Source organism: Hevea brasiliensis, chromosome 16 (assembly GCF_030052815.1).
Source record: "Hevea brasiliensis isolate MT/VB/25A 57/8 chromosome 16, ASM3005281v1, whole genome shotgun sequence".
Taxonomy (NCBI): Eukaryota; Viridiplantae; Streptophyta; class Magnoliopsida; order Malpighiales; family Euphorbiaceae; genus Hevea; species Hevea brasiliensis.
The window spans coordinates 40,944,408-40,970,857 of NC_079508.1; the positions used below are offsets into that span (position 1 = coordinate 40,944,408).

At 32.3% G+C, this 26,450-nt stretch overlaps 1 protein-coding gene across 1 annotated transcript; it reads left to right on the forward strand.

Moving 5' to 3' along the window:
- The first annotated feature begins 4,896 nt into the window (after positions 1-4,896).
- On the forward strand, positions 4,897-25,790 carry LOC110636801 (SUN domain-containing protein 4). The gene is made up of 5 exons (XM_021786645.2): positions 4,897-5,276; positions 6,036-6,256; positions 22,916-24,189; positions 24,295-24,380; positions 25,327-25,790. The coding sequence occupies exons 2-5, from the start codon at positions 6,097-6,099 to the stop codon at positions 25,571-25,573; spliced, it is 1,767 nt and encodes a 588-aa protein (XP_021642337.2). The 5' UTR covers positions 4,897-5,276; positions 6,036-6,096; the 3' UTR covers positions 25,574-25,790.
- Positions 25,791-26,450: the final 660 nt, after the last annotated feature.

Consider the following 26,450-nt stretch of genomic DNA (forward strand, 5'->3'; position numbering starts at 1 on the left):
ATAAGAAATTAAAAAAATAGCTACAAAAATTGCCGATCAAATATACTGAAATTTCGTAGGTAATCAATGATTACCGACGAAATTTTTTCATCCACAAATACTAGCGTAGGTAATTTTTACAGACGAAAAAAATGTTGTCACTAAATTTACAGACGAAAAAAATATTGTCCCTAAATTTACCGACGAATTATTTTGTAGGTAAATTTAAATTTTTTTGTAGGTAATTTCGTAGGAGATTTTGCTCTTATAAATTACCGACTATTTACCGATAAAATTTTTCGTTGGTAATTACCGATGAAAACAAATTTTCGTAGCTAATTTTTATTTAATATTTTTTAATTTAGTCATTACTTTTTAATTTAATTTAATTTTTAATTTTTTTAATTTAAATTAACTTTTAAATTTAATTTAATTTAAAATGTAATTTAAATTTTAATTTAATTTAATTTAATTTAAAATTTTCAAATTAATTTTTTAATTTTTTTTAATTTTTAATTTTTTAATTTTTAAATTAAATATTAATTATTAATTATTTTAATTTATAATTTTTTAAGATTTAATTGACTTAAAAAAAATTACTAGTGGAGCCCAACGTAGGCCCCATATATGTGACTATGCCACAATTACTCTATATTGGAGAGTAGTTCTCCTTTTATAGATAAACTCACTACCCTCAAATCTATTCTCAAACGATGTGGAAATTTCACATTTTTTGTGATTTACCGACGAATTACCGACTAAATATATTTCGTAGGTATTTTTTTAAAATTTTATTTTCAATTTCTCCTTAATATTACCTACGAAAATCGTTTCGTTGGTAATTACCGACGAAAACAATTCGTAGCTAAAATTTTTTAAGTTTTTTAAAATTTTTTTTCCTATTTTCTTCTAAATATTACTTACAAAAAGTATTTCGTTGGTAATTACCGACGAAATATTTTTCTTAGGTAAATTTTTTTTAGTTTTTTAGAAATTTTTTTCTTTATTTTCTCCTAAATATTACCTACGAAAAGCTTTTCGTTGGTAATTACCGACTAAAATTTTTTCGTAGGTAAAATTTTTTTAGTTTTTTAGAATTTTTTTCCCTATTTTTTCCTTAATATTACCTACGAAAAGTATTTCGTTGGTAATTACCGACGAAATACTTTTCGCAGGTAAAATTTTTTTAGTTTTTTAGAATTTTTTTTCTCTATTTTCTCGTAAATATTACCTACGAAAAGCTTTTCGTTGGTAATTACCGACTAAAATTTTTTTGTAGGTAAAGTTTTTATAGTTTTTTAGAATTTTTTTTCCCTATTTTCTCCTTAATATTACCTACGAAAAGCTTTTCGTTGGTAATTACCGGCGAAAAATTTTTCTTAGGTATTTTTTTTAGTTTTTAAGAAATTTTCTTCTCTATTTTGTCTTAATATTACCTACGAAAAACTTTTCGTTGGTAATTACCGACGACAAATTTTTCATAGGTATTTTTTTTAAAAAAATTTATTTTCTATTTTCTCCTTAATATTACCTACGAAAAGCGTTTCGTTGGTAATTACCGACGAAAAAAATTCGTAGCTAAAATTTTTTCAAGCTTTTTAGGTTTTTTCTTCTCTATTTTCTCCTTAATATTACCTACGAAAAACATTTCATTGGTAATTACCAACGAAAAAAATTCGTAGGTAAAATTTTTTAGCTTTTTAGAAATTTTCTTTTCTATTTTTTTCTTAATATTACCTACAAAAAACTTTTTGTTGGTAATTACCAACGAAAAATTTTTCGTAGGTATTTTTTTTAAAATTTTATTTTCTATTTTTTTCTTACTATTACCTACGAAAAGCGTTTCGTTGGCAATTACAGACGAAACATTTAGTCGTTATTTTTATTATTTGGTCGCTAATTTTGCCGCTAATGTTAGGCACCACTTTTACCTACGAAATTACATCGTCGGTAAAGTTTTAGTCGGTAATTAGTTGGTAATTTCGTCGATAAAAATTAGTTTAAATTTTATTTCTCTTTTCGTTGGTAAAGCGTCTGTAATTCGTCGGTAAATTACCCACGAAATTCTGTAGTCGGTAATTTTTGTAGTTATTTTTAACATTTCTTGTAGTCTTTATAAATAATATAATATATAAAAATAGTTTAGACAATTTACAAATTTAACCATCATTTATATTTTAATATGATATAAATATATAAGGGCATTTTAATTAATTATAAAAAAATTGGTAAATTAAAAAAATCATTTGCAAATGCGTATATTTAATATTTTTTGGATCTCATAATTTTTTAAAAAAATTTTCATAATTTGAATTTCATAAGTGAATAATACATATAAATAAAATTTACTCAAAATTCATTTAAATAGAATAAATTCTATATACATTAATGTGCTCGTTCCAAATACAATAAAAATCATAATCCTTTATATTCTCGGGCAGTTTTCTACAAGGTAATTTTTTTTTTTTGTCAAAACAGTAAGCTCTTTTCTTCCCTTTTATTTTACAAAATTATTGCTAAAAACAAATGTATTATTTTAGAGAAAAATGAATTTAAATTTTAGATAAGTTATTGGTGAAAATATTTCTTTTATTGTTTTACTTTATTACATTAAGCTCATTTTAATTAAAATCCCTTATATATATATATATATCATTTAAAATATTATAGGCAAATTGCATACAAAAGGTCAAACATTTATAGTAATTTATAAGTATAGCCAAAGGTATTAATTTTAAATCACAAATCTCAACTTTTAATATTTTATATAATTATAATTAAAGTTTAAATTTAATTTAGAAAAATTTAATGCAATTTTAATTTAAATAAAATTGAGTGATTTAATTCAATTTAATTATGATTTAATTTTAATTTTTCTTAAATTGGTCCAATTTTGAATTTCAAACTAACAGTGATAATCGACAAGTCTACCATAAGAATTTATAAGTATAAGACTAAGAGATTATTGAGCTTAATTTATGAAAGCTGATTTGATATTATAAATAATTTAAATTTTAAATAATTATGTATTTAATTTTTAGAAGTGATTTATAAATAATTAATGTATTTAATAAAAAATAATTTAAAATAACTAAATACTATTAAATTATATCTGTAATGAAATTATAAAATTTAAATAAAGATAATATAATAAAATATTTAATTAAATTAAATAATATTTATAAATATCAGAATAAAAGAAAATTAATATCAAATTTATTTTTTATAATCTCAAAAAGCTTTATAAAAAAATAGATAATTTTTTTAAAGGTTATAAATTGATTGGATTAATTATAAATTAAGGCCACGTAACTTCTGGAGAATATTCCCTTCCTGCTTTACGTGTTGCATGGGGGATGTCATGGAAGCCCCGTCCAAAACGGTTGAGGAAACAGAGACATGGAGAGTCAGCTGTCATTTACTGCGGCAACCAATTGCATGCAAGCACGCAAGAAGGGAGAGTACATTGCAGTGAGGCAAACGTTTGATCGCTATGGACATGGGTGTAAAACAGATGAGCTGGACTTCATGTATTGGCTCGCATACTTAAATTGTTGCGTCATTTTGACCTATATCCTTCTAACGCGTGCACAGGTGCCTGCCACGTCATGTGAGCCCTACAAGAGTTTTTTTTTTTTTAATTATCAAGGTTATCTTCTGTCTCTGCTATTCATAATCACAAAAATTTTGATACACGTTATTTATTGCCGCGCATGAATTGTCAAATGGTTTCATACTTATTCATACGCAAGAGGTGCATTCATCAAAATTGTCTTCACCCTCACTAATATCATATACCCTGCATCTCATAAAATAAATTTTACTTTTATTTTTATAAAATTAAAAATATATAATTAATATATTTTTTATCAGAAGATAATTAATATAATTAATATAATTTAAGCATTATAACATTTACTTAGGCTTTTTTTTTTAAATAATATCCTTATATTTATTTTTTTTCTCTCTCCAAAAAATGTCTTTATACATGTATCTCTCCTTTTCTCTCTCTTTACCCACCCTTTATCATTCAATAATATATAGACATTTAATTATATTATTATTATTATTATTATTATTATTATTATTATTATGATGATGAATATTGTTATTATTAATATTTTTACGTGAATTTTTAATTTTTAAATAAATAAAAAAATATGAAGAAAGAGAAAGAAGAAAATTATTATTTTTATTATATTATGTAACATAAATATTTAATTTTTATAATTTTATTAGATAATAAAATATTAATGATTAAAATTAATTAATTAACTATAAATAAAATAAATTTATTAAATTAATTATATCTAACAAAAGTCAAAAAAATTTTAATTTTTTAAATTATTAAAATTATATTACATCAGTAATAATATATAAAATATTAATATTTTTATCACAATAGTCATCACGTCAGTAAAAATATTAAAATTTTTATCCCATCATCTACCACATCAGTAATAATATATTAAAAAATATTTAAATTCACGATGATTAACATCCTCAAATCCTAAAATTTGACCTTAATATTAAATTTTTAAATTAAGCTAAAATTGATAAAAAAAATTTAATTATAATTATAAAAACACGTAAAATTTAAATTTTTTTATAACATTTGTCCTTAATGGATTTATATAAAATTCAGTTAACAATAATTAAGTTTATAATGAATTTAAATAATTAAGAATAAATTTTACCTAAATTAAAAATAAATTTAAGATAATATAAATATTAATCAAATTTAAATAAAATTATTTTCACAAGTGTTATTCTCGTAATCCCTATTCTGAGTACCTTTTGTCTAAAGTTAACTTAAGTGGGCTTAATTTTATAATATTATTTAATATATTAATTAAGTTTTAATTTATTTTTAAATATAAAATTTTAATTTTCACAGTCTCAAGCTTAATTTTACTCCCATCCAATTTATTATTATTTTCTTAAAATCCTTGTTTAGAGAACTAGAGAAACACGGCAGAGAGAATGCGACAGAAATCAAATTAGGACAAATAGAAGCAGAAAGCAAAAAGGAATAGGAAGAGAGATTCGTTAGCAAAAGAAAGAGACAGCATGAGTATAAAATCCGCGATGATGTTGATAAAGACACAGCACAACGCGCTTGATCGCCTTAAACTGCGCCGTTTTCATTTTCTTTCTTCTTCTTCTGTTGACAATCCTAATTCTTCTCGTTCTCTTTTAATTCAATCATTCACGTTCAATTCACCTGTTGTTGAATCTCTCCAAATTTCATTCTAAGAATTTTCATCCTTTTTTTTTCCAGATAATCCCAAATCCAGGTGATCCGTTGATTCCTATTTAAACCAGTTTATATATATAATTTTATCTTGTCTCTTTAATGCTTTATTTATAATTGTAGTTGATCTTATTTCTGCTTATATTTGGCTTTTTTATATAATTATTTTTAAAATTGTCTTATTCCTTTAGTTTCGGATTATTTTTGCTGAGTGAAAATTTAGATTCGAAAATTTTATGGCAAAAAGATGTGCCATGCGTAGAATGGGTCGACTGTAATCTGGGTTTTCAATCTCTGTTAGTTTGGGTTATTTCACAAACGATTTTGGTTAAGCAGGGTGATTTTGCTTTGCTGCTAAGGTGAATTTTTTGCAATATCTGTAGACACCCCATTATGCATATTGAGCTGGATGTATTTCATTTACAAGCTCATAACTTGTAATTCGATGACTGGACATTTCTACGCTAGATTTATTGTCCCAATTGTTGAAGTAATAGTGATCTGTTTTTTTTTTTTTTTTTCAATGGACATTATGTTATACTTGTTGCTTAAAATGTAATTCTTGCTCCTTTTAGACTATCAAGTCCTTCTGTTAGTCACCGAGGAATGTCCAGTTGAAGTTTGTTGAATTTGAATTTGATGTGTGATAAACGAATCTATAAGCTAGATACACTTTTTTCATTAATTGAAGAATACCCATGGGAGTTTAGACTTTAGCATATTAGTATTTAATAAGTGCTTTTGAATTTGGATCCTGTAAATTGAAATTAATGAAGGTGAATCCTTGTGTTATCTGGTGCAGGGTGCTCCGTTGTTTTTTTTTTAATTAATCAGCTTTCAGCATTGCATTGGATTGATGTGCAATGCAGAGATCACGTAGAGCTCTTCTTCAAAGAAGAGCTTTTGAGAAGGCTATCGGTGGAAGAACTCAGTTATTCAAGGTTTCGCTTTCTTTGTTTCTTGTTTTATGGGGGATTTTCTTCCTTTTCAGTTTATGGATCAGTCATGGGGATGGTTATAGGGGTAAGCTTTTAATCAATGATGCTATATCTATTAGTTTCTGTTAAAAATTGGCTTTTTTACCTGTCATACATTTATTATCAACTATGACCTAGAAATATAACACAAATTTCCATAATTTGTGTTATCATAGTTTTTCTTTTCCTCTCTGATTGCAAGATATGTCTCACGGTGACTTTATCTCATAGTTTGTGTTCTTCAAATTTATGATTTACATGTTTCTTGTTACTTATTGTTGCGAACTGCTTATGCGGGGCACAACAACTTGCTTATTATTATTTTATTTATTTTATTTTCTTTTCTTTTCCTATTTCAATTTCAATTACTTATTAGTTATCCAACTTCAATTAGGGTTAGCTATTTTCTTATCTAGATTTCCTATTGTGTTTTTGTTTATCTAAACTCCTAGATAATAGTTATTTTGTTTCTAATTAGTTTATGAATACCAAACTCTATAAATGCCTCCACTATATTCAGATTTTGTAACTTTATTTATTTCTTCAATTCTCAATAAAGATTCTTTGCTTTAGTTTTATATGTTTCTTCTTGAGCTTTTGGATTAAACCTTTATTATTCTTTGGAAATTTGTTCGTGTGATAATCTATACACGCTACACACTGCGTCAGGTGATATCAAAGTAGGGATTTTCACCCTCATTACGATGGCCAATACTAGTGGTATTGGTGACTATCATCCTCGTGACTGTGATTGGGGGTTACCGGCTATTTGGAGAGTAATTGAAGAGTAGCGAAATTCTATAATAGAAATTATGCGACAATTGCAAGAGATCCAAGTGCAATTGCGCACTAGGATGAATGTTGATGAAAATAGGAATGAAGAACTTATTTAAGCTAGTGGAGCTAACCTTGGTAGAGCTGAAGTTAATTCTGTTTTTGTCAATCCATGAAGAGCCATGATGGATGATGATACAAGTGATGATGAGAAGATCGACTTGGGGTATGGTGCATGCCAAGTGCAAGGGAGAGCTGGCCGAAATTTCCAGCAAAACTATTGGTTGAAGGGTGGAGCTTCCTTATGGTGGGATCGATTAAAGGAGACTAGAAGGGGAGAAGGGTGCAATACAATTACTTCATGGAAGAGAATGCAACAATTGTTGAGGGGAAGGTTCCTACCTCCTGATTATGAGCAATATCTGTTTGAATCTTACCAAAATTGTTGACAAGGAATCCATAGTGTCAGTGAGTATACTGTAGTATTTTTGAGATTGGCAGCAAGGAATCACTTAGCAATATTGTTTCAAATAATGGCCGTTACATAACGTAACAACTGTCATTTACAGGTTTTGAAGGGGGCTGTCATCAGTGAGACTGTTATTTACAGGCAAACAGGTACTTGCAGGTGTAATGGCTGTAACGGCCGTTACGTAACAATAACGGCCGTTACTTTGAAGATTCCTTTGCCTTTTTTTCACATGTGCATAGTGTAGCGTCATTTTATGAACGTTGCTAATTTTCTCTGAAAAATTTGTATAGCGCTAGGCCGTTACCGTTACGTTATGGCCGTTATAGACCTATTTTCGTTACCTGCAACTGGGACCGCAATTTGAAACCATGCTTAGCTGAGAGTGATAGTGAACAAGCTGTAAGGTATTTGAGAGATTTAAAGCCTTTAATACATGACAAAATTAGCATTCAAATGGTGATGAGTGTTCAAAAAGTTAGAAACGTAGCCTTGAAAGTTAAGATAGTGATGAAGCAAGAGCCTTTTAAAAAGTATGGAGATAATAAATGTGCAGTCGAAAAGGAAAAAGGGAAAATAACACAAGGATCCCCTAGTTCAAGTGGCACGAATGTAGAGAAGAGCAACATCAAAGCACCAACAGTTGAAGGTAGCAGAGGTACCAATTTTGATGTACCTAAAGCTTCTAATTCTTATGCAAAACCTATAGCTATTAAGTGCTATAGGTTCAATAAGATTGGGCATCGTTCCAATAAATGCTGAAAGAGGAAATTGGTTAATTTAGTGGAAAGGGAGATTGAAGATGAGGAAGAAGAGTTTTGTGGACCTAATGGGAATGATGTTGAGGAAGAATATGAGCAAGAGGAAGGTGTTTATATGGGAGAATATTGACGCTTTCACCTAAAGTAGAAGACAGTACACAAAAACACAAACTTTTTCGTACTCGATGCGCAGTGAATGGAAATATTTTGACTTGATCATTGATGGTAGAAGTTAGGAGAATATCATGAGTCTAAGAGCTATCCAAAAACTATCCTTCACACCTGAGGCACATCCACATCCTTACACTATAGGATGGATCAAGGAAGTTGGAGGGATTCAAGGCAATGAACGTGGCAAGGTTCCTTTCTCTATTGGTAAGTATGCTGATGAAATTTATTATGATGTTGTTTATATGGATGCTTGCCATATTTTGCTTGGGAGACTTTGGCAGTTTGATGTTGATGCAAAGCACTATCATCGGAAAAATAAATACAAGCTGGAGAAGGAAGAAAAGATATACACTCTTGTACCAATTAGAGAAAAGAAACCTACCGAAACTTTTAAAGTGGAGGAAAGAGATTTTCTCTCAATTACCAATAAGCCTTTTAAAATTGTAGCTGAGCGCAAGGAGACTAAATAGGTGCATCTTTTGGTGATAAAAGGCGAAGAAAGAAAGAAAGAGGAGCCAAGCCAATTGCTAGTAGAGATGAAAAGCCTATTAGAGGAGTTTCATGGTGTGGTTCCTGATGAATTGCCCAATGAGTTGCCATCTATGAGAGATATACAACACCACATTGATTTGGTGCCCTCTAGGGGTGAGAATTGTTCGGTTCAAACCGAATAAACCTAACTAAACTGCCTTAATTCGGTAATTCGGTTCAGTTTTTTAAATAATTTGGTTTGGTTCGGTTCGGTTTTATATTATAAAAATTTCGGTTATTTCGGTTCAGTTCGGTTTTGAAGAGAAAAAAAACGGTTAAACTGAACCGAACCAAATTGTAATTTTTTATATTGAAATCGAACCGAACCGAATCGAATCGATTTTTGAATTGATTTATTTTTATGGAGAATTTATGAATTATATGTAATTATATATATATATATATATATATATATATATATTGTTTAATTTTATTGATTAATGGTTATTAGGTTCAAACCAAAGTCAAAATTAGACAAAATAACTTAAAAATCAAGTTTAAATTAAAAAATAATAAAAAATAAACAGTTTGAACCTAACCGAAACGAAATAGAGCGGTTCGGTTCGATTCGATTTTTCATCCATTTCGATTCGATTTGGTTCGGTTTCTAAAATATGTAATTCGGTTTTCATAATTTAATTCGGTTCGGTTTCGTTCGAATTGAATCGAATGCTCACCTCTAATGCCCTCTCAAGCCTACCTAATCTACCTCATTACAAATCAGAAGGTAGAGGATGTGCATTAACAGCCAAGCTATTAACAGAATATTGGTGGATACTAATTTCCAATCCCTTGGTTGGAGGACATGCTTGATCAATTGGAGGGATAGGTCATCTTCGCCAAGATCGATCTAAGGAGGGTTATCATCAAATCAAGATTCATCCTAGAGATGAGTGGAAGACTGAGTTCAAGACAAGGGACGAATTGTATGAGTGGTTAGTTATGCCCTTTGGGCTAACCAATGCACCAAGTGAAGGAACGGAAGCGTGAAAAACACAAGATTATACCATTGAATTCAAAAATTTTCACCTAGGGTCACATGCACCATGCAAGATTTATTTTTATCTATTTGATTTCAATGATAAACAACATATTAAAACTCTTTTAATATGTTTTTGGATCTGTATTTGCCATTTAAGATTTTTAAATTAATTAGATTAATTTTAGAACCCTAGATTAAATCAAGAACGATTACACTAACCTCTTGATATGCTGCAGCGTGTCTGCGCCTTTGAGATTCGTCTTCAGGACACCAGATGTTGTCCCTCTAGCTTGTCCACACCAAGAACACCTATGGCAGCCCTTGAACAGCTTCTAAAGCCTTTTCTATTAATTAGAAATTCAAGTTCTGCCTTTTAAGAGATTAGAGATGTAAACAGGACACTAGAAACAATTTCTAGTGTTCTTAATTCAAGAGATTGATGGCTAATCTCTTTGAATTGATGAGAGATGAAGAAGAATGGCTGGAGAGGCTCAAAGTGGCGTGACAATTGAGAGGAGAGGCTGCTGGTTATGTTTTCCATTCATAACCACACTTAAATAGCTAGGTTAACACATTAAACCCTAGCCACATGTCACCTTTTGATTAGCTCTAGGTTTAAGTGACCCAATCACATTGTGCCAAGTGTCAAACCTATATTTAATCTTGATTTTAATCATCTTACATGATTAAAAATATTTGGCAAGCTTATGTGTTATGCCATGTGTCACCATCTCATGGTGCCACGTGTCACACTGTGAAATGACGAAAATGCCCCTGTGTCTTAATTTTGAGTTCTTAACCCAAAATAATTATTTTCTTCTTCTAATTTATTTATATCAAATATAAATTAATTAATTAAACTCTATTAATTAATTTCTCATCAATTAAATTCATATTTAAACACTTTAAATATAAATTTAATTTATACTACACATCCAATAATCTAGATTTGGTTTCAAGTCATGCTAGGGACTTTGCAATTTTATTGCAAACCAAATCTATTTAATTAATCAATTAAACTCTTTAATTAATTAATTAAATCATATTTAAATAGGTGATAACTTGTGTATGTGTGTGACTTACTAGGCTCATCACTAATTGGCAATGAGAAATGATATCAACTCTTAATATCATCAGAACTCTTTCTTACCATAAATGATTTCTCTAAATCATTTTATGAACCTCATAGACCATGGTTAACACCTAGCATAGCATGCCATGGCCACCCAATTGGTAATAAGGTTTACCTTAAATGAACCTATAATCATATGTTACCATGCACTAGAATCTCTCTGTTATAAAATCCCAACTCAAGCTGGAGTCATGGTTTATGTCAAACTCCATTTGCTATGAATATTATGTTCTCTTTTAATTCTAGTTCTTGATTAAAAGATTTTTCTCATCGTAAACTCTTTTCTCAATAAATCTATCTGTCTGGCCAGAACTTGAAACATCAAGAACAATTAAATGAACATAGGATTTTATCTCTATTTACTTAGAGGAAGATTCCATCTTGATCAACACCTACCTCCATATATAACTAGCAGAGCCAACACATGCCCATATACCCATACACAGTACAAGTATGAAAGCGAGATCAAACTCAAACTACCTATATACAAGATAATCATGCTATCTCGTGTCTAAAGATTATATGCATCGATATGATTTATGACAAAACATTGACAAGAGTAAACTCCATGTGCTTGTCATAAGTGTCACTGGTTCGGCCTACTTATCATTTATAAGTGCCTATCATGTTTGTTATATGGCATGAGACTCACCATTCCATCTTATTTATATCTCATATAAATAACTTGGGAACAAACATGAATACAATCTTTCTGGATAAGTCATGTCCTTATTATGAAGTATCCTCGATTGTGAACCTATTTATGATACTTTGTGCTAGAAATATTGTCACTCATATTCTTAACAACTTAAGAATAATATTTCTAACAAAATATCAATGGACCTTTTCTATTACACATAAATATATTATGTAAACGGAAAAGTGGAAATGCCTTTTATTAATAAAATTATGTACAAGATACATACTAAATGATATGCTCTAGGGCATACTACTAACAATCTCCCATTAGCACTAGAGCCAATCATTACAATATCTTAGACCTATCTTCTCAAGATGTCGGTCTAACTGAGTCTGTGACATAGGCTTAGTGAATGGATCAGCTGGATTTTCAGCTGATGCTATTTTCTGCATGGCTACATCGCCTCGCCCAACTATTTCTCTGATAATGTGGTAGCGCCTTTCTATGTGTTTGGATTTCTGGTGAGACCTTGGTTCCTTAGCTCAGATGATCGCTCCATTGTTGTCACGGTGTAATGGAACTGGCGACTCAATGGAAGGAACTCTTGTAAGTTCATCACGAACTTCTTTATCCAAACAGCTTCCTTTGCAGATCGATGCAAGAATATACTCACCTCGATGAGTGGAATCTGCAATGCGTGCTCTGTTTGGAACTCTTCCAACCGATCGCACCTCCATTACAAATGAACACATATCCAGAGGTAGACTTTCTATCATCGATATCGATTGGAAATCGAATCGTGATAACCATCCAATTGCAAGCCTCCACCTCCATAAATCAAGAATAAATCCTTAGTTCTTCTCAAGTACTTAAGGATAGTCTTGACAGCTATCCAGTGTTCCAAACCTGGATTGGATTGATACCTGCTAGTCAAACTAACAGCATATGCGATATCCGGCCTAGTACACAACATTGCATACATTAAACTTCCAATAGCCGAAGCCTCTGGAATCCTGGCCATCTTATCTCTTTCTTCAGGTGTCTTTGGAGACATCTCTTTAGAAAGATGGATACCATGTCTCACTGGTAACAATCCTCTCTTGGAATCAAGCATGTTAAACCTCTTTAACACCTTTTCCAAGTAAAGACTTTGGGATAAACCAATTATCCTTTTCGCTCTATCTCTATAGATGCGAATCCCAAGAATATAGGTTGCTTCCCCTAAGTCTTTCATGGAGAATGTATTTGACAACCATACCTTTATAGTCGTCAACATACCTGTATCATTACCTATCAACAGTATGTCATCCACATATAAGACAAGGAAAGTGATAGCACTGTCACTAACCTTCTTATATACACATGGCTCATCCTCATTTTTGATAAAACCAAAGGATTTAATGGCTTCATCAAAACGGATGTTCCAACTCCTCGAAGCTTGTTTCAACCCATAAATGGATCGCTTTAGCTTGCATACCTTGGAACCATCTTGGGATTCAAATCCCCTAGGTTGTTCCATGAAAATGTTTTCTTCAATGTATCCATTGAGAAAAGCTGTTTTGACATCCATCTGCCAAATCTCATAATCATAGTATGCAGCTATTGCTAATAAAATCCTAATTGATTTAAGCATGGCAACAGTAGAAAGTCTCCTCATAGTCTATTCCTTGCCTTTGGCGAAACCCTTTCGCTACTAGCCTTGCCTTATATGTCTCTACCTTTCCATCAGAACCAATTTTCTTCTTGAAAACCCATTTGTTCCCTATAGGTACAATACCTTCAGGTGGGTCAACAAGATCCCAAACTTGATTCTTATACATGGAATCAATCTCGGATTTCATAGCATCAATCCATTTTGAAGAGTCTATATCTGATATAGCTTCTTCATAGGTAAGTGGATCATCTCCATGATCTACTTCTCCATGAGTAGACAACTCTTGTTCTTCTTCATGAAAAAAACCATATCTCACCGGTGGGTGAGATACCCAGTTGTTCTACGAGGAACAGCTGTAGATGTATCATCAATGGGTATAGGTTGACTAGATGGATCTATATCCATCTGATCTGTTGGTTGGTCAGAATTCCCCAATTCTAACTCTATTTGCCTTCCTTTGCCTCCTTCTTGAACAAACTGTTGTTCAAGAAATGTGGCATCTCTACTTATCACAACCTTTGTGAAGTAGACAAATAAAAATAATATCCAAAACTATCTTTTGGATATCCAACAAATCGACCTTTTACGATCTGGTCTCCAATTTATCGTTGTTCAGCTTTTTGATATAATCTGGACAACCCCAAATCTTAACATGCTTAAGACTTGGTTTTCTTCCATGCCATATCTCATAAGGTGTGGAAGAAACTGATTTTGATGGAATCCTTTTCTGAATATATAAAGCTGATTCTAATTCAAATCCCCAAAAGGAGATTGGCATATCAAGATAGCTCATCATACTACGTACCATATCCAATAGGGTACGATTTCTCCTTCGGATACACCATTCAGGTATGGCGTTCTGGAGGAGTCACCGAGAAACAATGCCATGCTCTCTCAAGTATTCATCAAATTCAAGATTAAAATATTCACCTCCACGATCGATCGAAGAGCTTTAATATTTTTCTGTTTGATTTTCTACTTGATTTAAATTCTTTGAACTTTTCAAAGGATTCATGTTTGTATTTCATCAAATACAAATACCCAAACCTTGATTTATCATCAGAAAGGTAATAAAATAATGAAAGCCCCCTCTAGCCATTTCTTAAAATGGACAACATACATCACTCACTATTAGCTCCAAAAAATTTTCCGATCTTAGCCCTTGTCCAACAAAGGGTGAACTAGACATTATGCCTTGAAGGCAAGATTCACAAGTTGGAGTAGGCTCAGAGCCCAATGAGGATAGAATCCCCATTTTCTCCAATTTTGCAATCCTATCTTCTGCAACATGACATAACCTTAAGTGCCAAATATATTTTGAACTTGAGTTGGTTTTCACCATGGCATTGTATTCTTTTAGATCACTTGCATTCAATTTGTGTTTGTCATTATTATCCAAATAATAAAGACCATCATTCATATAACCCGAACCAACATATTTATTTCCAAAATAAATATTGCAAACATCATCAGTGAACTGAAATTCATAGCCATTTCTAGTCAAACTAGATATAGAAATGATGTTCTTAAAAGCATCAGGTACATATAAAATATTATCCAAACACAAAACATGTCCAAACATGTAAAAAGATTTAGATCCTATGGCTAAAGCTTCAACAGTTGAGCCATTGCCAATCCGGACTCTAATATCTTGAGAACGCAAGCTGCTACTGTTTGCTAGTTCCTGCATATCATTAGAAATGTGAGAACTGGCACCAGTATCTAAAACCCAAGCTGTAGATGAACTATGAGTATCATCAGAATCTAAATAACAAGATATGGACATACCTTCCGAAGGTGTATCCTTCTTGTCCTTCAGAGAAGCAAGATACTCTGGGCAGTTCCTTTTCCAGTGCCCATCCTTTTGGCAGTGGAAACACTTTCCTTTGCCTTCATCAGCTTTAGTCTTCCTTTTCTGTTTAGCTATTTTCTTGGAAGGACCAGGAATCTGAGGTTTCTTTTTCTTATTGCCCTTCTTCTTGTTGGACTTTCCAGTAGAAGAAGATGCAACCAAAGCTACCTCTTTTCCTTTATTGCCTGGCATATTCTTTTGGGCAATAACCAGCATGTTGAGTAATTCAGCTAAGGTGCATTCCTGTTTAGTCATATGGAAATTTGTCACAAAATTCCCAAAAGACTCAGGAAGGGACTGAAGGATCAAATCCGTTTGTAGTTGGAAATCCATGTTGAAGTCAAGATGTTCCAACTGCTCAATCAGCCGAATCATCTTGTGGACATGATCCCCAACATTCTGTCCCTCAGACATCCTCATACGGAATAACTGTCTAGATATCTCATACCTAGCATTCCTGTTGTGCTCACCATACAACTCTTGTAGGTGAAGGAGGATCTCACTAGCACTCTGCATGTTCTCATGTTGCTTCTGTAACTCATTACTCATGGAAGCAAGCATGTAACACTTAGCTCTCATATCATGCTCCTTCCACTTGTCCAAAGTATCATGTTCCTCTTGTGTGGCCTCTGGAGGTAAGGGACCAGGAACATTTGAATCTAGAACATATCCTATATGTTCAAGGTTGCAAGTTTCAAATTTCTTAGCCAATCAGACAGATTAGGTCCTGTCAACCTGTTGTGATCAAGTATGCTTGCAAGGATATTGGATGGTGGTGGTTGTTTTGTGCTCATTTTTATCAGAAAATTAACTGCAGAAAATAACCAGATTAATTAGTAAATGTATCATGTAATTAACCAAAATGATTATGGTCTTTTAATCAAATTGGTCCTCCCACTAACTTAGCGAATCCTACACTTCCAAAGTAGAAAACGGAAATCCTAGTTGGATGGATTTCTAGTGGGTGATTGAATTCTTATAATTCTATTGATCATCCTCAGGTACATCCATTATTGGAATTACAATAAACTATAAGTGAGCAACTCCTTGCCCATCACATCTCATGTGAGGTTCAATCCTTTTGCTAGCCCCTAATGCTCAAAATCTCAGGTACATCCAATATTGACTTATCTTGCATTAGTTAAGTTGATCCCATTGAGCCAGTAATTATGCAAATAATTTTAATGTCCTCAGGTACATCCAATATTGGCCACCAAACCATTTACATATTTACAACATCTCATGCTTAACAATTATTCTTAAGAAAATCTCTTAAATTAATTGCATCTCATGCAACTATTTAAAATTTCTTAAAATAATTGCCCCAATGGAGGGCTTATGTTATAATTACTTTAATTATAGCATTTCCAACTTAATCATTTGTTTGGAAGATTTTATAGCCATCCTAATTACTATTAAGGTCTCACTTTGCACATTATCCATTTAGCATGCATATATCATATAATTGCATACATTCCCATACATCTCATGCATTCATGGATAAGCAGTAAATATGGTATGATCATGGACTTTCTAAGGGATTCAATTCTGAGCCACCAAGAATTGAATCAGGGCATTCCTAGGTGCATTTCATTCATTCATTTTACAAGAGTTGCTGAAGGAGTACATAATCAACACTTGATATTGAATTCCTCCCACTGGTCCCACCAATGCTCTTGACCTCCTTGAACTTCTTGCAATCGAATATTACATAGTAATCCTTGGCATACCAAGGCGAATTTACAAGAACTTAAATAAATGAAATTACAACCCAAAATATTATTACAAACTTAATAATACATGCCCAAAATAAATTAAAATAAATTAATTAATTTACAATCCCAAAGAAACATAAAAGAAAAAAATCCAATCACATTGGTCTTTTATAGTCCATGATCATCCATCATGCATATCACTATTTAACAATTAAATAAAACATACATTCTTAAATTAAATTGAATATCTCATATTCAACTTAAAAATCCAGATTTGAATATGATTCAAATAAATTTAAAAATTCAGATTTGAATCTCATTCAAACAAATTTAAAAATTCAGATTTGAATCACATTCAAACAACTTCAAAAATTCAGATTTGAATCACATTCAAACATTTTTTAAAAAATCAGATTTGAATCACATTCAAATATTTTTTAAAAAATCAGATCTGAATTTTATTGAATCAATTTTAAAAAATCAGATTTAAATATGATTCAAACAACTTTAAAAATTCAGATTTGAATCTCATTCAAACAACTTTTAAAATTCAGATTTGAATCACATTCAAACATTTTTTAAAATTCTGATTTGAATCATAATTTAATTGTGTAATAAAAATTCTAATTAAACAATTTAATTAGACATAAGATAAGCTTTTAGATCATACAACAATTGTAAATTAAAAAGCAAACCTTGCGCCACCATGAAGAAGCATTGTTGCCGCCACCTATGGTGGATTTACCTTGTGTGCCGCCACACATCCATTGCAACCAGCAATGGATCAATCATCTCATGATCAAATCACACAATTAAATCATATAATCAACAATCTAAATGGCAAATATAGTGGCTCTGATACCAATTGAAGGAACGGAAGCGTGAAAAACACAAGATTATACCATTGAATTCAAAAATTTTCACCTAGGGTCACATGCACCATGCAAGATTTATTTTTATCTATTTGATTTCAATGATAAACAACATATTAAAACTCTTTTAATATGTTTTTGGATCTGTATTTGCCATTTAAGATTTTAAAATTAATTAGATTAATTTTAGAACCCTAGATTAAATCAAGAACGATTACACTAACCTCTTGATGTGCTGCAGCGTGTCTGCGCCTTTGAGATTCGTCTTCAGGACACCAGATGTTGTCCCTCTAGCTTGTCCACACCAAGAACACCTATGGCAGCCCTTGAACAGCTTCTAAAGCCTTTTCTATTAATTAGAAATTCAAGTTCTGCCTTTTAAGAGATTAGAGATGTAAACAGGACACTAGAAACAATTTCTAGTGTTCTTAATTCAAGAGATTGATGGCTAATCTCTTTGAATTGATGAGAGATGAAGAAGAATGGCTGGAGAGGCTCAAAGTGGCGTGACAATTGAGAGGAGAGGCTGCTGGTTATGTTTTCCATTCATAACCACACTTAAATAGCTAGGTTAACACATTAAACCCTAGCCACATGTCACCTTTTGATTAGCTCTAGGTTTAAGTGACCCAATCACATTGTGCCAAGTGTCAAACCTATATTTAATCTTGATTTTAATCATCTTACATGATTAAAAATATTTGGCAAGCTTATGTGTTATGCCATGTGTCACCATCTCATGGTGCCACGTGTCACACTGTGAAATGACGAAAATGCCCTTGTGTCTTAATTTTGAGTTCTTAACCCAAAATAATTATTTTCTTCTTCTAATTAATTTATATCAAATATAAATTAATTAATTAAACTCTATTAATTAATTTCTCATCAATTAAATTCATATTTAAACACTTTAAATATAAATTTAATTTATACTACACATCCAATAATCTAGATTTGGTTTCAAGTCATGCTAGGGACTTTGCAATTTTATTGCAAACCAAATCTATTTAATTAATCAATTAAACTCTTTAATTAATTAATTAAATCATATTTAAATAGGTGATAACTTGTGTATGTGTGTGACTTACTAGGCTCATCACTAATTGGCAATGAGAAATGATATCAACTCTTAATATCATCAGAACTCTTTCTTACCATAAATGATTTCTCTAAATCATTTTATGAACCTCATAGACCATGGTTAACACCTAGCATAGCATGCCATGGCCACCCAATTGGTAATAAGGTTTACCTTAAATGAACCTATAATCATATGTTACCATGCACTAGAATCTCTCTGTTACAAAATCCCAACTCAAGCCGAGTCATGGTTTATGTCAAACTCCATTTGCTATGAATATTATGTTCTCTTTTAATTCCAGCTTGATTAAAAGATTTTTCTCATCGTAAACTCTTTTCTCAATAAATCTATCTGTCTGCCAGAACTTGAAACATCAAGAACAATTAAATGAACATAGGATTTTATCTCTATTTACTTAGAGGAACAGATTCCATCTTGATCAACACCTACCTCCATATATAACTAGGTGAGCCAACACATGCCCATATACCCATACAGTACAAGTATGAAAGCGAGATCAAACTCAAACTACCTATATACAAGATAATCGTGCTATCTCGTGTCTAAAGATTATATGCACTGATATGATTTATGACAAAACATTGACAAGAGTAAACTCCATGTGCTTGTCATAAGTGTCACTGGTTCGGCCTACTTATCATTTATAAGTGCCTATCATGTTTGTTATATGGCATGAGACTCACCATTCCATCTTATTTATATCTCATATAAATAACTTGGGAACAAACATGAATACAATCTTTCTGGATAAGTCATGTCCTTATTATGAAGTATCCTCGATTGTGAACCTATTTATGATACTTTGTGCTAGAAATATTGTCACTCATATTCTTAACAACTTAAGAATAATATTTCTAACAAAATATCAATGGACCTTTTCTATTACACATAAATATATTATGTAAACGGAAAAGTGGAAATGCCTTTTATTAATAAAATTATGTACAAGATACATACTAAATGATATGCTCTAGGGCATACTACTAACACCAAGCACATTCACAAGGCTAATGAACTAAGTACTTAGACCTTCATTGGTAAACTCATAGTGGTGTATTTTGATAATATTCTTATCTTTAGTAAGTCTCTTAATGAGTATGTGGGGCATCTTCGAGAGGTGTTTAAAGTAATAACGGAAAACAAGCTATATGCTAATTTGAAGAAGTGTATTTTCATGATTGATGGCTTCTTGTTTTTGGGATTTGTGGTAAGCATGGGATTAAAGCGGATGAAGAGAAGGTAAGTGCTATTAGAGAGTGGCCTACTCCTAAAATGGTCTGTGAAGCCAGGATTTTTCATAGGCTAGCAACCTTTTATAGGAGGTTCATTAAACACTTTAGTATTGTGGCATCCATTACTGAGTGTTTGAAAAAGGGAAATTTCCAATGGGATGAGGAGCAAAGAAGAGCTTTGCCTTGATTAAAGAGAAGCCATGTACAATCCTTGTTCTAGCATTTCCTAATTTTGAGAAATTATTTGAAGTTGAATGTGATGCTAGTGGTTTGGGAATAGGTGTTGTGCTTTCCTAAGAAAAGAGATTAATTTCCTTCTTTAGTGAAAAGTTGAGTGAGCCAAGTCGAAAGTGGTCTACCTATGATAAAGAGTTTTATGTGGTTGTGAGGGCTTTAAAGACATGGGAACATTGTCTAATTGCAAAAGAATTTGTGCTTTATGCCAATCACTAAGTATTGAAGTTTCTAGAGAGTTAAAAGCAAATTAGGAGTGACATGCATGCTAGATGGTCAGCTTTTGTGGATATATTCCCATAAAAGTTGATTCACAAACCGGGACAACGAAATGTAGTAGCCGATGCATTAAGTAGAAGGGTGGCCTTAATTAAAACCCTTAGAGTGGAGATTGTAGAATTTGAGTATTTGAAAGATTTATATGTGAATGATGAGGATTTTAAAGAAGCATGGGGCAAGTGTATGCTGAACCAATCCCATGATGATTATTTTGTGCATGATGATTATCTCATGAAAGGTGGACAACTTTTTGTATTTCTCGCATATCTATTCGTGAGAAAGTCAAGTTGGCTTAATAGGACATCTTGGAAGGAATACGACCATTGAAGCTATGAATAGTAGATACTATTGGCCTAAATTGAGGGGAGATGTTACTCATATTGTCTCTAGGTATTATGTGTGTTAGATATCCAAGGGACAAACACAAAATATAGAACTTTACATGCTTTTGCTTATGCCAAATGCCATATTGGAGGACATATCAATGGACTTCGTGTTTTGTTACCACGAACTCAATGAGGTATGGATTCAATTTTTGTTGTTGTTGATAGGTTCTCTAAGATGACACACTTCCTACCTTGCAAGAAGACAGTGGATGCAACTTCTATAGCCAAACTATTCTTTAGGGAGGTTGTACGCTTGCATGGAGTGCCTAAGACCATCACATCTGATCGTAACACCAAGTTCTTAAGTCACTTTTGAATCACTTGGTGGAGATTGTTTGATTCTTCATTGAAGTTTAGTAGCACAACACATCCACAAACTGATGGTCAAACAAAGGTGGTGAATAAAACCTTGGGGAATTTGATAAGAAGCATTTGCAAGGATAGATCGAAGCAATGGGACTTAGCCATACCATAAGCAGGAATTTGCTTACAACAATGCTGTCCATAGTGCTACAGGAAGGACTCCATTCTCTATTTTGTATACCAAGGTTCCTAATTATGCCTTGGACTTGATAAAGCTTCCAAAGGTTCTAGGTTTGAGTGTAGCTGTTGGAAATCTTGCCGAACAAGTGCAATCGGTTCAAGGGGATGTGAAGAAAATGCTTAAGAAAGCTAATGCAAAGTACAAAGAAGCTATGGATAGACATAGAAGATTCAAAGTATTTGAGGTAGGAGATGAAGTCATGGTGTTTATGAGTAAAGCAAGGATTGTTAGGGGACATCGCAAGTTTAAACAAAGGAAATATGGTACATTCAAGATTACTAAAAGGATTAATGGCAATGCCTATGTTGTTGATCTTCCGTATTGGATGGGGAACATCTTCAAGACCTTCATTGTGGCTGGTTTGTGCTTGTACTTAGCTGATTGTGCACTTGAGTATCTAGAAACCAACTCACGAACGAGTCTTTTTTCAAGTTGGGGAATGATGCGTGACACAACAACTTGCTAATTATTATTATTATTATTATTATTATTTATTTATGTTATTATTTATTTTTTTTTTCCTATTTCAATTTGGATTACTTATTACTTAACCAACTTCAATTAAGGGTAGCTATTTTTCTATCTTATCTAGATTGTTAGGTATCAGCCCTAATTCAACCTCTGGATGCAGAGATTGAAACAAATCTAAAGAATAGAGAGTAGAGGAGAAGAGAATTAGACTTAGATGAGAAGAGAAGAGAGTAGAATCAGAGAGAGAAGTTCTGTTATTGATTCATTAATGGAATGAATGAATACAGATGAGGATCTTTCCTTTTATAAAGCAGTTACACAACTGACTGTAACCAATTCAATTATTCCCTCTAACTTCCTCAACAATATTTCCCTCAAAAACATTATCTACCTGACCCTCATTCTGCTTAACATTATTACTTCTCTTCTTCCTTCTATGGCATGTAACATAGATTTTCTATTGTATTTATATTTGTCTAAACTCCTAGATAATAGTTATTTTATTCTTAATTAGTTTAGGACATCCAAACTCTATAAATACCCCCATTATATTTAGATTTTGCAACTTTCTTTGTTTTTCCAATTCTCAATAAAGCTTTTTTGCTTTAGTTTTATCTCTTTCTTCTTGAGGTTTTGGATTAAACCTTTGTTTTTTTTGGAGATTTGTTCGTTTGACAATCTATACCTGCTACACACTGCGTCAACTACAACTACTGGGGAAGTTTTGAAACCATAAGATTCAATTATAAATATAACTTGTGAATCTAAGTTGATTTGAGTTAAAGTAGTAGTGGCATTATTTTTTTAAATTTGTTCTAGCCTGTCTGATTTTTGGAATGCCTCAACTTTAACTTCAGTGTGTCCCTAGCTTCTCATTAGTCTCTCTTTTGTGTCTTTGGTTTAGATGAATCTGCAGTACCTGCAGCTGGCATATCAACTTGCAGTGAAGCAAATTTGGGACTTTGTATACTTTCTGAGTCCCTGGAAACAACATTTTTAAATAAAATTTGTTCTGTCTATTCAGATGAAAGTTTGTGTACAGATACAGCTGAAACCAGGGGTTCAAATGATGAGTTACTTGGCAGTGAAGGTAACACAAATTATGCCTTTGTTATGGAGCAACCTGAGGCAAACTCTGTTTCAGATGTGAAATTTGAAAATAGTGGTCCTAAGATTGACAGGCTATCTCATTCTGTGCCATTGGGTCTTGACGAATTCAAAAGCAGAGCATTCAGCTCTAAAAGTAAATCAGGAACTGCTCAAGCTGGAGGTGTAATTCATAGAGTGGAGCCTGGGGGTCAGGAGTACAATTATGCTTCAGCATCGAAGGGAGCGAAGGTATTGGATTTTAATAAGGAAGCAAAGGGAGCCTCTAATGTCTTAGGCAAAGACAAGGACAAGTACCTTCGAAATCCATGCTCTGCTGAAGAGAAATTTGTTGTAATAGAACTTTCAGAAGAAACCTTAGTAGACACAATTAAAATTGCAAATTTTGAGCACTACTCTTCTAATTTAAAAGATTTTGTGCTGCTTGGCAGTTTGGTTTATCCGACAGACTCATGGGTCCAGCTTGGGAATTTTACAGCTGCTAATGTTAAGCTTTCACAAATGTTTGTTCTTCAGGAGCCACAGTGGGTGAGATATCTAAAGCTGAGTCTTCTTAGCCATTATGGTACAGAGTTTTATTGTACTCTTAGTGTTGTTGAAGTGTACGGAGTTGATGCTGTTGAGCGAATGCTGGAAGATTTGATCTCTGTTGAAAACAAGATTATATATGATGAGGGAACTGGTGAGCCAAAACCTTTACCATCTCTATCAGAGTCTTCTCGTGTTGATGATTTTGATCAAGAACTGAGGATGGGAATTGAATCTGGCACTTCAGTTGAAAACTCAAACATGAAGCATGAAGTAACGAAAAATAAATTGCCAGATCGCGTGGAAGAAATTCATCACCAACAAGTAGGCAGAATGCCAGGGGACACTGTTCTTAAAATATTGATGCAGAAAGTTCATTCTCTGGACTTAAGTTTATCTGTTTTGGAACGATATTTGGAGGAGGTGAATTACAGATATGGCAATATTTTTAAAGAATTTGACAAAGATTTGGGAGAGAAAGACACACTTTTAGAGAAAATCATATCTGACATAAAGAATCTCCTTGACAGCCAGGAGGTCATAGTATGTGAATTTCCCACCTTGTCAGTTTTTTCTATTTCTTTTCATTAATTTTGTTTGATTATAATAGGTCTCTTTCAACTCATTTGTCATGCTTTCTTCTTGCAGGCTAAAGAGGTTGACAATCTTCTTTCTTGGAAATCCCTTGTTTCTACACAGATGGATTATCTCCTCAGGGATAATCTTGCGCTCAGGTTGCTTCTGTTCCTCTATGAAAACTTCAATTATTGGTATACTATGGTTCAAAAATATTTTTGCAATTAGATGATTAATTTTCAATAAAAGAACCCTGAATATGCAGTAATAACTTTTGGTCACTTTTTGATAAGTTCTCTTAATTAAAAGGAAAAAGAAAAGAAGAAACCTTGGTGCCATGGGACAGCAATTTATGACATAATGGGATTTTTTGGGTATGCTCAAGGAAAGTGGTTAATGGTCCTCATCTCCATTGATTGGCTTGTGCTCTTTCAAATAGCATGAAAAAGTGGAAACTGTTTTTCAATATGCCCAATTTCTTTGGTAGATCCTAACACAAATTATGTACATAATGAGAGTCACAATGATTAATAGAGTCTTATTCCACATTGTTGCCTTATTCCACATTGTTGCTGGGAAAGGAGCAAAGAATGGGGCAGTGAAGATGCCTGGGTACTTGGATTCTTTGTTTGCATTAGGTTTCACCTCACACGGTCACTCTTAATTAAATCTTGAAATGGTTCTATCAGAATAGTCAACTCTGGCTGTGCATGGTGCTTCTTTTAGAGATTTTCCAGGTTGATTTCATATTATTTTGCTAGGACGGGACATGTGGCTAGTGAACCAATTTCAAGATGACCATGCTTACTTAGATATGGTCATACATTTATAAAATCAAAATGATGGGATAATTATTGGCCTATCTTGGATGATGCCATTACATCAAATAGGTACTAGGGGAATAATTAGTTGTTTCTTGAAGTCAGTGGCCCTCTTTATCCATTTCAGGTTATCACCTCATCTTCTGAGCACAAGTGCCCTCTCTCTCTCTCTCTCTCTCTACATATTTCTATTTTTTTCAAAATTGTTTGACATAGGTTATGTAACTCGATGTTTCTTGGTTTCATGTAGTTCTCATGCTAACAAGTGCCACTTTATTTGTAGGTTAATGGTTGAAAGGGTTCGAGATAATCAAATATCTATGGAAAATAAGGGTATCACGGTGTTTTTCATTTGCTTATTTTTTGGATTTTTAGCTTTTGCAAAGCTATTGGTAGATATATTGCTGAGTATTTATAAGGCATCTAGTGTTCAAAGAACAGAGAAGTCCGGGGAATTTTGTTGGATGAGCTCTTCCTGGCTCTTGTTACTATTCAGCTGTAGTATTATTTTGTTAATATTGTCGTTATGATTTTGTGACATCTACTTGTCTAGGCATCTCTTTCTCCAACCAGAAAAAGGAAAAGAGGGTGGTTGGGTGGGTGGTGAGAGGTTTTATTCGAGAAGGATACCTGCTTGTAAGGTCTTTGTCGGCTGGATTTGTGAATATGAAGAGTATTAGAAAGGGAGATATGGATGTGTTATTTATGTCTTCTGTTATTTAGATTATGGAACTGCTTTCTGGTTTATTTCTTAGCAAATCTTTTCTTGCTACAAATGCTTTCAATCTAAATTTGTCAGAAGATCATGGAAATGGGAAATTAATTCAGTTGAATAGGAACAAATTCTTGTTGAATCCTATGTGGAAACTAGAAAGATAATATTCCTGTTGAATCCTAGCAAGCGGGGCATATTAACTACTGCAGCTTTCTTCTTATTCATCTTTGCTATTTGCAGTGCAGTTGGTAGTTTTGTTAGCTGAACTCCTATGGCCACACCTACTGCATTTCTCATTTGCTTGAGTTGAGAATAACAAGGTTTTTTTTATATATATATATAAATTAAAAAAAGAAGGCTTTTGTTGGTGGCTTCCCTAATGGTTGAATGGTAACCCAAAGCATAGAGTTGAGAAACACTTCGTTTCAGAAAATTCCCCATCTGCATATCTTCGATTATACCATTATTGGTTTCCAAATAAATGATTGAATTTAGGCCAAATATTCCAAAAGAAATTTAAAATTTTATGCATTTATGCAATTATAGCAAAAAGAAACAAAATATATATTTTTTTGTCAATTTTGATCTAATTTGATAGTTTAGTTTTTATTATAGTTCGGTCAAAATTGAGGATTTAAAAGCATTGATATAAAAAATATTATTTTTAATATGTTATTATTGGTGTGGTAGGT

Excerpts from the sequence above, each read along its gene's own strand:
- LOC110636801 (XM_021786645.2), top strand. The coding sequence starts at position 6,097 with ATGCAGAGATCACGTAGAGCTCTTCTTCAAAGAAGAGCTTTTGAGAAG. Across the intron at positions 24,190-24,294 it reads TTGACAGCCAGGAGGTCATA|GCTAAAGAGGTTGACAATCT; the intron begins GTATGTGAATTT and ends TTCTTCTTGCAG. Across the intron at positions 24,381-25,326 it reads AGGGATAATCTTGCGCTCAG|GTTAATGGTTGAAAGGGTTC; the intron begins GTTGCTTCTGTT and ends CTTTATTTGTAG.